Source organism: Jatropha curcas, chromosome 1 (genome assembly GCF_041381405.1).
Source record: "Jatropha curcas cultivar XTBG-Jc1 chromosome 1, XTBG_Jcur_1.0, whole genome shotgun sequence".
Taxonomy (NCBI): domain Eukaryota; kingdom Viridiplantae; phylum Streptophyta; class Magnoliopsida; order Malpighiales; family Euphorbiaceae; genus Jatropha; species Jatropha curcas.
This window is the reverse complement of record NC_143151.1, coordinates 34,310,792-34,327,094: the sequence shown is the minus strand read 5'-3', so window position 1 is coordinate 34,327,094 and position 16,303 is coordinate 34,310,792. Positions and strand designations below refer to the sequence as shown.

At 35.8% G+C, this 16,303-nt stretch overlaps 3 protein-coding genes across 4 annotated transcripts; all 3 read left to right on the top strand.

Annotated features, from left to right (window-relative positions):
• The first annotated feature begins 1,096 nt into the window (after positions 1-1,096).
• LOC105631255 (uncharacterized) lies at positions 1,097-7,367 on the top strand. Its single transcript, XM_012213318.4, has 5 exons — positions 1,097-1,222; positions 1,314-1,396; positions 3,949-4,529; positions 6,089-6,264; positions 6,470-7,367. Exons 2-5 carry the CDS (start codon positions 1,375-1,377, stop codon positions 6,918-6,920), a joined length of 1,230 nt encoding a protein of 409 aa, XP_012068708.1. The 5' UTR covers positions 1,097-1,222; positions 1,314-1,374; the 3' UTR covers positions 6,921-7,367.
• Positions 7,368-7,508: 141 nt separating this feature from the next.
• LOC105631642 (cation/H(+) antiporter 1) lies at positions 7,509-11,171 on the top strand. Its single transcript, XM_012213822.4, has 4 exons — positions 7,509-8,430; positions 8,543-9,535; positions 9,618-10,522; positions 10,675-11,171. Exons 1-4 carry the CDS (start codon positions 8,278-8,280, stop codon positions 10,958-10,960), a joined length of 2,337 nt encoding a protein of 778 aa, XP_012069212.1. The 5' UTR covers positions 7,509-8,277; the 3' UTR covers positions 10,961-11,171.
• Positions 11,172-11,911: 740 nt separating this feature from the next.
• Positions 11,912-16,293, top strand: LOC105631643 (putative disease resistance protein RGA1). Of its 2 annotated transcripts, none has more exons than XR_005178260.2 (2): positions 11,912-15,569; positions 15,936-16,293. XR_005178260.2 is itself a non-coding variant. In XM_037639381.2 (2 exons), exon 1 carries the CDS (start codon positions 12,188-12,190, stop codon positions 15,515-15,517), a length of 3,330 nt encoding a protein of 1,109 aa, XP_037495309.1. In that variant the 5' UTR covers positions 11,912-12,187; the 3' UTR covers positions 15,518-15,533; positions 15,936-16,293. The 2 variants fall into 2 exon arrangements, 1 of the variants encoding a protein (XP_037495309.1); XM_037639381.2 differs by having other exon boundaries at positions 11,912-15,533.
• Positions 16,294-16,303: the final 10 nt, after the last annotated feature.

The window sequence follows — 16,303 nt, the reverse complement described above, 5'->3', positions numbered from 1 at the left end:
CAGTCCCGATTTTTATCTGGTGTTTTCCGTACACACAGAAAAAAATCTAAACCTCTGCGCCCACCGTCGACACATAGTTAAACCATCTTCAGTTTGACACGTGTCTATTCTTTTCTCTTCCTTAAAATTTTGCTGTCTGTCTCCTTGGTCCCCAGCCCCTAAATCTCTGATTTTACTCCAAACACCAAAATATTTAAACTTAGATTTTCCTAATCTTGATATGAATTTGAATGATTGCGTTAAAAGTAAATTCAATTGCCTTAAAAGGAAATTTAACTCATCATAAATTCAAATTAATAAATAAAAAAGTATTAATGAATTTGATTGATTGCTCTCTCATCCTATTAATGTTCCTAAAGCCCATATTTTAAACACTATTTTAGTAAAATGACATGTATGAAATTGTAAAAAAATTATTAAAATTAAATATTATTACAAAATTTTTAATTTAATAATTCTTTTGTTTCAATTAAATTTGACACTTTTAAACTTTTATAAAAATAAAAGAAATGATTGATTTATCTCAACTCTTAAAAATATAATAGTAATTGACCAAATTACTATTTAATTAATTTTTTATAATTAAAAAGGAACAAATTTGGTGGAAAAATATATATAAGGGTAAAGTTGGAATAATTATATTACCTTGTGATATTTAATATAACAAAATAAAAAATAAAAAATATCAAAATAACATAACAGAAGTATATTTGCTGTGAAATAATTAATTTAAAATAAATATTTCATCTCATAATTTTTATCATAATTTGAATCGTATACAAATTAAGAAAACTTAGCTGATATATTTAAATTATAACTTTTGCTTTATTTTTTTTGACATACGAGAACATTTGATAAAATAGATTTTTCACGAAAAACTAAATATTGATATTTTAATTTTATTTATATTAAGATTTAATTAATAATAATATACTAATTTGACTATTATATCTACTGAAAAAATGTGTTAAATAAATATAAAATAATAAATTTTAAATATTATTCACTAAAAAAACACTGTATGTTTGTCAAAACTAATAATAATAATAATAATAAAACTAGTATTATATGTGCTAAGCGACTTTAATTAATTTTGAAAAAAACAGCTGATTAAACGATTTACATGTCAATTGCAAAAATTTATTAATTAATTAAAATCATTACGAGTTGCTTCGTACATGTATGACGCCCCTCTTTCTTTCATAACTCCAAACCACACCAGGTCTCACTTCTCTCTCTTCTATTTATCTCTAGAAAATTTGCTCTCTGTGTTTTTTGTGTATTTGATTCTGTGTGATTGCTGGTGGGTACAGGTGGGCAAAACAGAGTAAGATCTGATGTACTCGCTGGTGGATCTTTATTTAACGCAAGATCATGATGGCCCTTGAAAATAAAGGTATGTTCTTATTGCTTAATTTCTTTTTTAGGATATGTTTTTAGTTTTGTAAATCCAAGTTTAAATTATGATCTGTTGGAGTGTTGGGCTTAATTATGTACAATGGTTATCGAATTTATGAGTATTTCAGTTTGGTTTCTGGTGTAATTAATGTAATTTTTTGTTTTTTCTCTAATGGGTTTCGGTTCCAATGTGCAATTAACTACCAAAACATGCACTTATTCCTCTTTGCTTTTTAAGAGTTGACCACTGTGTCTGATAATACTGTGCTATAGTTTTGTCTTGGGCCAAAAATTGGAGTAATTTTATGCTCAAGTGCTTCATTTTGTGGTTCGGTTGGTAGTGGGATATTTGTATCCAAGAGTCAAATAGAAATTGAAAAATTGGATTACCACTAAGACTTGAAGTAATTTTATGTTCGTTCAGCGAAGATTTGCAAGGGATTGAAAGGGTAATGGCATGTTTTAGTTTGTTCTTTTCAAGCATCTGAACTTTGAACGAGTCCTACAACTTGAAAAGAATGAACTTAGTATCCAGTAGTCATGTTCCATGGACTTTGATAAACGACATCCTCTTCCAACACACTGTGTGATTCTCTTTGTTTTATCTAATTGGCTGAGGGTTATGAGTTATATTATCATTCGGTATAGGTACTTTGTTTGGAAAAATCTTTGTTGTATTTGTGACTTTCAATCATTGTAGTAAAGTCAGTTTACTCAGCAAAAAAGAAAGAAATTTATCAAATCAAATGTCTTTAAGTCAAGGTTCTCTTGTTTTGCATAGATGTAAAGATCAATCATGGTATTGAGACGACCAAGGCACAAACCCATAAAATGTCATGGTTCATGGAGTCTGTTGAGGTTCATGGTCTTATGAATCTTTGTCAACAATTAATGGATTCTCATAATGTCTGACAATTTTAACTACATGAGCCTTTTTCTCATTATTTAAGACTGTAGGATTGTAATTGTTTGATTTCTGCAAAATGGCCTTTCCATGCATAGTAATGAAAGATTCATAATGCAAATGGCATTTGTTGGGATTTTCAATTAATTAATCTCTGGAATGGGTTCTAGCATAGTGCTGGATTAATGGAAGTCACTTCTAGGCAAAATTATGGATGCTATGTAAGAAGTTGAAAGAATTGACTGCCAATTAAGGTCAATTGCAATTTTATCAAGAAATCAACTTAGAAATTTTTTTAATAAGCCATAGATTCTTGGTTTGGTGAACCAGGATTTATTTTTTGTCTCCCTCATTGGACTTTAAATGAGGGTTATACTGGGCCTTTAGATGTCATGTGATTTAAATGTCATCATCCAATTTGCGGCGTGAAGGTGCATCACAGTCTTTGTTTTGAAGGTAGTGTTGTGTCTCATGCTGCTGCTTGACTTTTGGTGCGTCTCTTGTGATCTTGGTTGTTTGATAATGACAATATCAAGCAACATTTTCATTTAACCTCATGAGTGATGCTCAGCGCACTAGCACTTCAACCTAACCAAAAGATGTTGTATTTTTGTGTGATTATTACCCTTTTCCTAGTTCTTGGCTACATTGATCTTCCAACTTATTTTAATAGCTAAGTTCATCACACCCATTTAAAGAAGTTTGATTTATCCTCCATTCTGTGTAGGCCAATGGCTCTCCTTTTAAATTCTTGTTTTCCTTTTACATTTCACAGCTCATCTACCATAGCTAGGCCGCTAGAGTTCACAATCCTTATGAAACTCCTTTGGCAGTGAGTTTTGATGGTTTCCTCTTGCCCCCTGCTCCCCACCCAAAAAAAGAAAAAAAAAAAATCCAAAAAAAGGGGAGTTAGTTAGCCAGACTAGCCAAGAATCACATCATAATAACGTCTACATAGAGTATGATACAGAAGCAAATCTATTTAGCTGACTCTTGCCGATTTGGGTTTGAGGTTTAGTTAAGTTCATGATTTTATAGTAAGGACTCTGCCTGTATTGATGCTAGAGCGCTTGGCTATTCGACTATAAGAGCACAAATTCAAGTCCTGAAAGTAGCCTTAATGTAGAAATTCAGAAGAAGAGGATCATGTTCAATTTTATTTTATTTTCCACAATTCATTTTAGCCAGATTGTAACTTGGCAATGATCTTCTAGGAAGACCTTTTGTGTGTGTTTCAATTTTTAGCATCTGGATTTTTGCTACCATGCTCCCAAAAAGAAGCTTCAAACTTACATGTGTATAGATCTTGTTAAGCCTCCTATACATTCAACTGTGTCTATCTTACACAGCATCTTTAAACATTACCATGAAGACTTTGCTTTAGTAACTACTGCTTATGTCCTGTTGTGTGTTTCACTACTTTCAAGTTTTCTATTTCTTGTTCCTCCTTTTCCAGATTGGGGTTTGGTTGTACCTGATACCTTTGGTTTGTAGTTATGTATTTTGGTTCTGCTGGACAGTTAATTATAATTGTTGATGCTGACAATTAATGAATTCATGTTTCATTTTCTTTTATGGCTGATGATGATATAAGTCTATAGATTCATTTTTTTCTCAGATGTTTGTTGCTTTTGTTTTTACTGCAGAAACTATTCAGAGGAGCTGTGAGGCATCATTAAAATGCCTCCAGACCAAGGGATTCCCTCATGGGAATTCGATCGATGGCTTTTCGGAGCTTGAAGAAGAAGTTAATGTTCACCCAGGTGGGCATGTTGTGGCACCAGTTCACTCCCTAAGCCGTGAATATCTTGAACTTCCTAGTGAATTTAACACAAAACCTACCTACCATCATGATTTTGGCTCGTGGTCAAACTTCTATCCTGACTCTCAAAAGGTGCAGCAATGCCAAATGAATTGCTTTGAGAGCCAATTTTACCCCTTTCCCATGGAAACTCGATTTCACTATGCTCCATTCAATATGCATTCCCAAGGTTACCCGCATCAGTTCCAATTCCAAGATTTTCAGTATTTTGTAGTCATAGACTTTGAGGTTACTTGTGACAAGGAAAAGAATCCCCATCCGCAAGAGATAATTGAGTTTCCATCTGTCATTGTGAGCAGTGTAACTGGCCAACCGGAAGCATATTTCCAGACATATGTGCGGCCAACTTGCAATCAACTCCTTAGTGATTTCTGCAAGGATCTGACTGGTATCCAGCAAATCCAGGTTAGTGAGGATACCCTTTACCTCATAAAAATGATGCATAAATGTATATGTTGTTTGCAATGTTTTGTGTAAGTATCCAGTTGACATTTATTAGGTTAGCCCTTATTTTCTGTTTGAATGCTAGACTATCAGTGCCATTGTTCTAATGGATCTTGTTGTTAATCAGTGAGGCATTGTTGGTAGGAGCTACATTAAATTGACATTTACCTTATCTGGTGGATTTGCATTTTTTCAAGCATTACTTCACTTTTGTCATTTTAATAATTGTAATTAGGGGCAAATTGTTAACATTTTGGAAAAATCAGAGTGACTAGCGTTTTGGAATTTCTCAATTTGAATTTGGAGAAAAAAATATGGGAGGGTATTATGGAGATTCATTATAACTGGGAAAAGCATCTGGTATGCAATGTTATCCTCGCTGGGGCTTTTTCAATTTAGAGTAAAAAAAAAGATATTCACATCACTGGTATTCCTTTTGTAGCTACCATAGATTAGAGATTATTTAACTCTTCCCAGTGATTGTTAAATGCACGATAATTTAAATGAATTAAATTTTAAACTTAGTAAAACAAATTTCTCCATAATGTACTGGGAATAAACATACCAGTTTCTTTTCTTGTTGGACAGGTATTTTGGAAGCTTTCTAGTTCTACTTCTAGGCAGGGCTTAGAGTTTCAAACACCATAGATTATATCATGTAAGATTACCTATTGTACCTGTCAAAAAAAAAAAAAAAAAAAAAATGAATGCAGTCCAGTAAGACTACTACTCAACTGGCTACTGGTTAAGTGGAGATGTCCTCAACCGGCCATCATCTTTCAATGATCTTACTGCTCCACTTGTTTATGAGCCCTTGTTATTATGCCTGACGATGATTGTCCATTAGAAGGCTTCTAATCTAGCTTAAAGTCTACACTTGGAAGGTGGAACCTTTGGGGAAAGAAAATAGAGCTATTTTCTACTATCTTTTTTTTGGGAAAGAAGGAAAAGTGGGAGAAATGGAAAATGCAAGTGGAAAATAAGACATGAGGCCCATACTTTCTCTTACATTGGAGGAAAGCGAAGAGAAATTTTGTGAAATAACAATTTTATCTCTACACATTTTTTAAAAAAATTTTCAAAAATCAAGGGTGAAATCGTAAGTTTATCATTCAAAACCAAGGTTCCCTTCGTTCCATCCGTCCTTGTCCAGAGTGGGAAAAAATGTTTTTTTTCCCCATTAATCTTCCCTTCTACTCCACCTCACCCAAATAGAATGTGAATCTCCCTTTCAATGGATTTGCGAATGAATAGTATGGTAGTATACACTTTTTTTGTAGAACTTGGTTCTGAGCATTAGAACTTCATATGATACACATGGTTAAACATGCCGATCATATTTCATGGTGAAAGTTGGGATGCTGGGAATAATTTCTGTGATAATGCACATGTACATACCATTAACATGATTTCTCTATTTTTGGCATCTTCATTTATCATACCAAGATGTCACCATCCAAACTACTCTATAGATTTATGTACTGTGTTGGTCTTATTTATATGTTTCTATGTGGTTCCAGGTGGACAGAGGTGTTACCCTCACCGAAGCACTCCTCAGACATGACAAATGGCTTGAGAATAGAGGGATAAAAAACACTAATTTTGCTGTTGTAACATGGTCGAACTGGGATTGCCAGGTTATGTTGGAATCTGAGTGCCGATTCAAGAAGATCAGGAAGCCCCCATATTTTAATCGGTGAGCAGCAAAATCATTGCATGATGTATTAAATGTGCTCTGCTTTTGAATAATTTTTTTAATTGATAAAATCTATATAATTCATATTATTAATAGATGGTAGCTGTTCTGCATCTGTCATCCTATTCTTTTCTATAATCTAGAAACTGACCTTTATGGGCATGAATTAATATTGACTAACTTTCTGGTCATTTACATTTTTTAGGTGGATCAATTTGAAAGTTCCTTTCCGTGAGATATTTGGTGGGGTTAGGTGCAATCTAAAAGAAGCTGTGGAAATGGCAGGCCTAGCATGGGAAGGCCGTCCTCACTGTGGACTGGATGATGCCAAAAACACTGCTCGACTACTTGGCCTCCTTATGCGCAGGGGTATCAAATTCGCTATAACAAACTCACTAATGTGGCAAACAACCGATGGTTCATTGTCATGGAAGCAATCCCCTGACCCCTTGTCTTCACCACATCCCCCCTACAAACTGAAGGAACTGCATATTCCTGTTTTCCAGTATCATCCCTTTTGTTACTGTGGAGTGAAGAGCAGCAAAGCTGTGGTCCGGAAGCCTGGACCAAAGCAAGGGAGCTTTTTCTTTGGCTGTGGCAACTGGACTGCCACTAGAGGTGCCTGCTGTCATTACTTTGAATGGGCGTCTCCCTGACCAAAACTATGGATAGACATCTCTATGTTTGATCATTGCATCCTAAACTCTTGCAGGATGTAATATGTAAAAATTGGAAAAAATGATGGAAAGGAAAGTTAGTGGGTTGTCTCCTAGTTGAAGCTTTATCTGCCTCAACTGTTTGTTGAGGTTTCTGCTTCTTAGAGAGTTAAAAAAACATATATAAAAATAGTTGGCTAGTTGCTGGTGAGTGTGTCTGGTAAAATCTCAACTAGGGAGCTACAACCTGTAAAGCTGACTTCTTGTTGACAGGAGAACATATTGGGAATGTGAAGAATGGGTAATTTAGGGTGATGCATTTTACATGTTCAGACATGCTAAATTACCATTATCGTGAATAATCTTGTGAGATGATAGGGACAATTGGGTTTTCCTATGGATTTCTAATGGGAATATGGGTAGAAGTGCTTGTCCCAAATTTGCTGATTTTTCTTCTCTTTTTAGGTCTGATTTCTTATTTTTGAATCCTTACCGGTTTGGTTTGTCCAACTTGAACCATAACTAAATAGCCACAAACAGTAACTGAATCTTAAAAAAAAAAAAAAATTGCTTTTGAATCTTTTGTTGGTGGTTCTGAAATCATTTTGCCCTCTAATGAGTGGACCTAAATCTTTTTGTTTAAAATAAATTCGTGGGATTATCCTTGTGGCTCAGGCTCGAGGATTCTTTTCTCCTAACAAATGAATGAGTAGTAAAATTTTTTTGAAGTGTTAATTTGAATTCTTAAAAGAAATTGGACTTCCCTGGACGCTTTAGCAATGTAAGATAACAAACTTCAAAAATATAATTATAATTAGTCTTTTTCTGTATTTTTTAAAAATAGTTAAGTCAACAAGAAAAATAAAGGTCAAAGTCAAATGAGAGATATCATAATTTTGATATTAGAAAATTTGAAGTCATGCAGTCAAAGGAGAGAGACCACAATTTTAATATCAGAAAATTTACAGTACAGTTTGAGAGATATAATTAGTCTATTTTAAAAAATAAATTAAATTACCGGGAGCTTACTGTAATTTTCCCGTTTTGGTCTCGGAATTTCCCGGGAAAGAAATAACCGGTGTCGATATTATAATTTGTTTTCTTTTACGTGTTTCATCCACATTTTTAAATTTCGGACAAGAGAGAGTTCAAGGCAAAGGAAAGGAAGAGAGAAAAGGAAGGACTATCACACACCATTTTCTAGACCCTTTCTTTCTCACTTAAATGCTTTCAGCCCCATATTTTACCTCCTTTAGCTTATTGCAATAGTTTTCTTTTTTCTTGAATCTCTACCTCTTTCTTTATCAACTTTCTTGATCTTTTATCTTTTTCTCTAACCAATTCTTGAACAGCGACAATGGAAGCAGCACGACGAGCTATGTGCACAGATGATCTTTTTAATCCACTCACTACCATCTTTATGCAGAGTGGCTCCATGCTTCTTGTCTCCCAGGTTTTCCATGTCATTCTGAAGCCCCTTGGACAACCAGGACCCGTCGCACAAATTTTGGTACATGTCTAAAACTTTATATGGATATTAACTTGCCATTGATTTGGTGTCTTATGATTACTTGTCTCAGGCTGCCCGTTGTTTTTAATGTATATATGGTGCCTTCTGTCAGGCAGGACTGGTGTTAGGCCCGTCATTGTTGTGCCGAATCAAGAAAATCAGAGACGTGTTTGATCAGCCTGATTTCAATGATTACAATGTAGTTCTTGCTCTCGTTTTCCGGATACTTTTTATGTTCTTGATTGGTCTGGAGACAGATATTCCTTATATGAGGCGCAACTTTCGCCAAGCAAGCATTATTGCATATGGGGGTATAATTGTGTGTACCATCTTTGGAGCAGCAATCACTGTTTTTGTCATTCGTATGATGATAATAAATGAGCACAAATTTATTTTTGCCCAGATTGTCATGATAATCTTGGCAAGCTCAGCCTCACCTGTGGTGATTAGGTTGGTGACTGAACTAAAATTTGAGACAGCAGATGTAGGGAGATTGGCAATTTCTTCATCTTTGATTAATGAAATGTCTTGTTTGTTATGGTATGATATAGTTATTGCATTCACCTCAGGCAAAATGTTTGGTCATGGGGTTTTATGCATTTGTTTCACAGTGTTAATCACTATTGTGAATAGGTCCTTAGCTGTTTGGTATAATGGAAGGAGAAATGATCAGAAATATCTTCCAGGAACCGATGTGTTAACTATTTTATCCCTTATTATATTCTTCTCGTTTGTTATCGAGGAATTTGGATACAATAGTACATTGTCTTGTTTCCTCATTGGTGTGATGTTCCCCAGGGAAGGAAAAACAGCTAGGACACTGTTGCATAAGCTCACTTACTCAGTTAATAATTTCATCCTTCCCATTTACTTTGGCTTCAGTGGCTTCCAATTTGATGTGAATTATCTGGCTAGTTATAGAAATTTCATGGTTGTTATCTTGGTGATGTTGCTCAGCACTGGGGGCAAAATTATTGGAACACTGGTTGCTTGTCATTACCTAAAGATTCCAAGGACTGAGGGAACCATTCTTGCTTTCATACTCAACTTGAAAGGGAATGGCGAACTTCTGCTTATTGATGCAGTCCCCAAGTCCAAGAAATATGTAAGTTTTTTCTCCACAAAACTTGTGCCTGAAACAGTATCTGTTGGATTGATTCTATGTTCTGGTTTCACTGTTGTTGCAGGATTGGGATGAGAACTTTCACAACTTGGTGATAATAGTAATAGTGCTTAACACAGTTATTGCAGGACCAGTAGTGTCTTGTATATTAAAAATAGAAGAAAAATATTTTTCTCACAGTAACTCCTCACTTGAATTTGATGATCCAGAGAATGAACTCCGGATGCTGGTTTGTGTTTACAGTTCTCGGCATATATCAGCTAAAATTGGTCTAATTTCTGCATTGAGTGGGTTTAAGAGAACCCCTATAATACCTTACATGATGCACTTAGTTGAGCTTCCCAAAAAACGGTGCAAAACACAGTTGATGTACCATGAGCTAGAAGATGGAGATCAATATAGCGACGAGGAAGAGTATGATGAGAATGACGCACTAGAGATAAATGATGCTGTGGACATTTTTAGCATAGAGAGCAAAATTTTAGTTTACCAAAATAAAATTGTGTCATCCTTTGCAAACATGTATGAAGAAGTGTGCAATAAAGCAGAGGACTTGCGAGTATCTATTGTCATCCTCACCTTTCATAAGCACCAACGCCTTGATGGGATAATGGAAGACAGCAAAGAAGGAGCTAAAATCACTAACCAGAAGGTTATTAACCATGCCCTTTGTTCAGTTGGGATATTTGTGGATAGAGGGCAGACTGGCTTTCGCCAACCTAGCCTGGACTTTGAGCAAAATGTGCTAACATTATTTTTTGGAGGCCCTGATGATCGTGAAGCATTGGCATTGAGCAAACGAATTGCTGCTCATCCTAATATTAATTTGACTGTCATCCGGTTCCTGGAAGCAACAGTGGGGGAGCAAGATGCTACAGTCAACAAGAGTGATGAAGTACTTCTGACAATATCAAACTCTCAGGTGGAGACTGCAATAGACAATGTCTTCCTGGAGGACTTCTATAACAGGTAACATTATGCCTTTTATTTCCTCTAGTTTCTTACTCCATGAAATAGTTGCTATCGAATAACAAAATTTAGCATTGCCAAGAAAAAAGAAAAGTACTTTTGTTACCTCCTGTGACATGACAGTACTGTGATTTTTCACTTTCTTGTATTAGATACGTGGCTTCGAGTAAAGTTCGATATATGGAGAAGCATGTGGGCAATGAGCTGGAAACAGTGAATGTTTTAAGAGAAATTAAGGACATCTATTCATTGATCATAGTAGGAAAGGGCGGGCGAGGGCCCTCCCCGATGACGAATGGTCTGAGTGACAGGGAGGAGTGTCCAGAACTGGGGGCAATAGGGGATCTTCTGGCATCTTCAGAACTTGACATCAGTGGTTCGGTTCTGGTCATCCAACAACATTCTTCAAGAAATCCTTATAACTTCATGTATGATTAGTCATTGGATTTGTATAGATGTAGTAATGAAATGTATCAGTAGGTTGGTTATTGATAAACGTAGTTGCAACATGTACAGTTTGACAACCATTTGCATTTGGAAAAGGAAGAACAAAAATGTTTCTTAGTGCAGATTTTAACCTGTTGAGCCGAAATGGATTCTACCCATTCTTGGTGTTTGAATCTTATATTTGCACCTATCTTTCTAATGAGCAGAGACCAAATATTAGCACAGAAAATAAATGTAAATAAACCCATCTTGGTGCAGTTAGAGAGGCTTGAAAATCTGTGGCAAGCAAGCCTAGTGAGTTAGCAAGACAGCTCTTGATGATAAAACGAACTATGCCTATTTTCGAGCCGTTTTATTGCTGTCGTTGGGTAAAAAAAACGACCGTTCGTTTAGTTTTATTAATTGAACGGGTTTTTAGCAAACAGTACGACAGTTCTTGATGACAAAAACGAATCTGTGCTCAGAATAGCCTCTGTCGTTCTTTCTCGTTGGAGCAAATTCTAATTTGCTGCAGGACGTTAATGCATTTTAGACAATGGACCGTATAGATGAGGCCATCGAAAAGCATCAACGGCTCAAATAGACTGCATCGTAGGCTAATGCACTACGAGGTCCCTAAATTATAATTTCCATAACATATTTGTTATTCTTTTCAAAATAGTCCATTTTAATTATCAATTGACTCAGAAATTCATTCTTAAATTATAGACTTATAATTTTCGTTAATATTTTAGCTATTCTCTAATGATTTTCGTTAACATTTTGATTTCTCTTTTTCGGATAAAATGATTAAAGTATTCTGAAAATCATAATTTAGGTACCGTGCAGTTAGTTTCAGAAATAGATACTTTTATGTGTTAATTATTATAATTCAAGGACCAATATGTTATTTTCCCATTATATAAATGCCGAATTATAACTGTGAATCACCATCCAGGAAGATTTCCCTGGAAAAAGTTTTCTCAAGTTATAGAGAACGGGATTAAATTTTCCTGCCGTTCGAATTTTCGAAGAAAAGTTTCCTTTATTAATTTATTTTTCGGGGAACCTTGTTAAATTTTAAATACAACATATGACCAGAAATTGCAAAAGGAAAAGAAGAGGAAATTGTACAAAACGGAAAGTCAACAAATTTTCGCTTCTTTTTGTTTTGTTTGTTCTATTCCAATCCTTTATAAATCAGCTTTTTGCTTGTCACTGTTTCAAGTTCCATAAAAAATGGCAGAAGCAATTCCATTTGGTATAGCTACCGAGATAGTGACCAAACTTGGCTCTTCTCTTTTCCAACAAATTGGGTCTCTTTATGGTGTGAAAAAGGACTTACAGAAGCTTGAGAACACACTCTCCACCATTCAAGCTGCTCTTCTTGATGCCGAGGAGAGGCAAGAAAACAGCCATTTGGTCCGAGATTGGATTAGAAAGCTCAAAGATGCTGTCTTTGATGCCGATGACTTGTTGGATGCAGTTGCAACTAGAGCTGCACAGCTTCAGTTGGAGACTCATGGCTGGAGAACGGAAAAGGTACTTGATTTTTTCTCATCAACAAATCCACTTGCTTTTAGATACAAATTGGGTTATAAAATTAAGGAGATTAGAGGGAGATTAGATGGAATCGCAGAAGATATGGCTAAGCTCAATTTCAGGGAGAGGGCTATAGATTTCCAGGTTAAGAATAGGGAGAGGGGCAAAACTCACTCTTTTGTGTTGACATCAGAAGTTATTGGTAGAGATGAGAATAAAGAAGATATCATAGAATTGCTAATGTCTTCTCACAATCAAGAAAGTTTTTCCATTATTCCAATTATTGGAATTGGTGGTTTAGGTAAAACTACCCTTGCCCAATTTGTTTATAATGATGAGAGGGTTGTTAAATTCTTTGAGAAGAGGATGTGGGTTTGTGTTACTGAAGATTTTGATATTGAAACGCTTGTTAGAAAAATCTTAGCTTCTATGACAAATTGTGAATTGGGTGACTTGGATATGGATCTGTTGCAAATTCGCCTTCGGAAAAACTTGAATGATAAGAAGTACCTTCTTGTTCTGGATGATATGTGGAATGAGAATCTTGAGAGATGGATTTCCTTGAGAAATCTGCTTGTTGGCGGTGCTAAAGGAAGCAGGATTCTTGTGACTACTCGCAGCAGAAAAGTTGCATCTGTTATGGGCGTGGAGTCCTCATATTTTTTGAAAGGTTTAACAGAAGAAGAAAGTTGGATATTGCTGAAACAAGTCGCATTTCAAGAAAGGCAAGATAAAGTTGATGCAAACTTGGAAGCAATTGGCAAAAGATTGGTTGAAAGGTGCAAAGGAGTCCCTCTAGCCATAAAAACTTTTGGGAGTGTAATGCAATTCAAAACAGAAGAAAGTGATTGGTTTGCAATAGAAAATAGTGAAAGCTGGAAGCTGTCTGAAGAATCTAATGATATTTTACCAGTACTGAAGTTGAGCTATGATCACTTGCCCATTAATCTGCGTCAATGTTTTGCCTATTGTTCAATATTCCCCAAGGGTTATAGCATCTGTAAAGATCAGTTGATCCAGTTGTGGATGGCGCAAGATTACATTCCCTCTTCTTGCGGAAATCAGAATTTAGAGGAAATTGGTGATCAGTATTTTAATGATTTGCTGTTGAGGTCATTTTTTCAAGAGGTTGAAAAAGATGATTTTGGTAACATAATAAGTTGCAAAATGCATGACCTGATTCATGATCTTGCACAAACCATTGCAGGGACTGACTGCTTACTTTCAGGAATTGATGCTGAAAATATATCCAAAAGACTGCGCCATTTGTCATTTGATCGATCTCTATATTATACATGGGAAGTTCCACATCACTTGCAGCAGATAAAAGGTTTGAGGACTTTCCTTTTACCTGTTAATGATCGCTGGATAAATGAATCCAATCAAGTCACCCTCATTTCAAATTTTAAACGACTGCGCGTGTTGGACATGCATTGTTTAGGTATTGAAAAGTTGCCTTGCTCAATTGTTAAGTTGAAGCACTTGAGGTATCTTGACATCTCTAATAATAGTCTCGTGGAAAGGCTTCCAGGATCAATTTGTAATTTGCTTAACTTGCAAACCCTACTGCTAGCACGTTGTGAAAGACTAATTGAGCTGCCTAGAGACATTAGAAAATTGATCAACCTCAGACATCTTGTGATCATCAAATGTCCTAGGTTGAGACACATGCCACCTGGACTAGGAGAATTGACTTGTCTGCGGACATTATCGAGATTCATTGTGCCTCGCAACAAAGAGACTGCATCAGATACAGCAAAGCTTAATGAACTTAATGGCTTAAATCTCCTCCGGGGTGGGATATGGCTTAAGAACCTCGAATCCTTGACTGATTCTCTTTTGGAATCACATGAAGCAAACTTGAAGAGAAAGATTTATCTCCAGTTCCTGGGATTACAATGGATCCCGACAGAGGCTAATGTTAGTCAGAGTAATGAAGCACTTTTAGAGATTCTCCACCCTCCTCCAAATCTGAAACACTTATGGGTGGAAGGATATGGCGGTGTAAAACTCTCAAGTTGGCTTTCCTCACTTAAAAATATTGTCAGAATTACTATTCGGAATTGTCCCAAATGCCGGAAACTCCCGCCACTGGAGCATCTCCCTTCTCTCAGGTTTCTGCATCTTCACAAATTAGCTGCTTTGGAATACATAGAATATGATAATAATGAGATGTTTTCTTCATCAGCATCAAAAACAGCATTCTTCCCATCACTGCAGGAGCTCTGGCTTTACAAATTGCCCAATTTTAAGGGATGGCAATTGAGAGAATTTATTGATGAGAATAATGGGACATCAGCAGCATTCACAGCTGACAACAATCAATCTCTCGAACACCTTTTTCCCTGCCTTAATCAATTAACCATTGAAAGGTGTTCTAAACTGACTTCTATGCCATTCTTTCCCTATCTGGATTCACTTCATCTTATAAATTCCAGTGTGCTGGTGACAGCAGCATCAACCTTCTCTTCATTTTCCTTTTCCCTCTTCCCTTTTTCAACAATAAACATTCTATTTATAGAGAAAGATGAATATCTCGAGTGTTTGCCTGAAGAGGGATTGCAGAACCTTACTTCTCTCAAGACATTGAAACTTAAAAATTGTCCTAGACTAGCGTTTCTTTCTCCAGGCATCAATTATCTCACTCGACTTACAAGTCTGGAGATCAGTGAGTGCAGCAGGATTGATTTGTTTCATGACAACGGCATTCAGTGGCAAGGCCTTAGGAACCTTTGTCATCTAATTATTGATTATCTTCCTCAGCTAGTTTCTCTCCCAGAGGGGCTTCAGAATATAACTGGTCTGAAAGAACTGAAGATTTTAAGTTGCTATAATCTAGTCGCTTTGCCAGAGTGGATAAGGAACTTCTCATTACTTCAAGAGCTTGAAATTTCAGATTGCTCTAGTTTTAAATCACTGCCTGAAGGGATTCATGCACATACATCTTTGCAGAAACTGAAAATTGCCAATGGTCCCAGTCCCAGCTTCTTGGATATAACCCAAAGGATTTCACATCACAGAGGTTAACATCAAAAGACAAAAAGTACAAACAAGGCATTCTATGCTTTATGCTCTTGTGGTGTGTATATTCTTTGCTTTGAAGTGCTAATAATGTTACTTTCTTCTGTCTGCTGGTTTTTGAAGTGCTAATAATGTTGTGAATTTATTTTACTTCACATGAAAAAATGACATATGATATATCATGGAAAAAAAGAAGGAAACTAAATGAATTGTACTGATATTTTTCTGCTTGATAATTCCAAGAGGAAACAAGGGAAAATTGCCATTAGCTGCATATGTTGCAGAGTTTCCTTTTGTGGGCATGATATTGGGATACAGGAAATCGGAACTGTTTCCACATGTTTATTGTTCATCTGCCTGTCAAATTTTATCAAAATCAACATACTTTTTTTCTTTTTCCTAAATTTTCTTGATCTGGTCGCAGGTCTCAAACTTTTGCCTGCCTATTGTGTTCTGAGGATGTGGAAGCAAATGGACCTAGTTTCTTTGAAGATGAGAAAATTTCTGCATTTTCTTCTCCAGCAAAGCCAAATATTGTGATAATCATCCCTTGCAGCAGCACCTATGGGAATCACAGGGCTGCTATTGAGAGTGTACATATGGTGATAATCTGATAATTAATGTATAATGAGAATTAGATAACCTGTGAACTGATATCTACATTGTTTTGATTTTAAGGGTAGATTTGTCTTTTCTTCCTTGGGAATGATTTGCTATTCTTTTGGAGACTTACAACTGTATGGTTTAATTGCTTATAACATATTCCTTTTGACCCTGTTGAATGACTGGTCG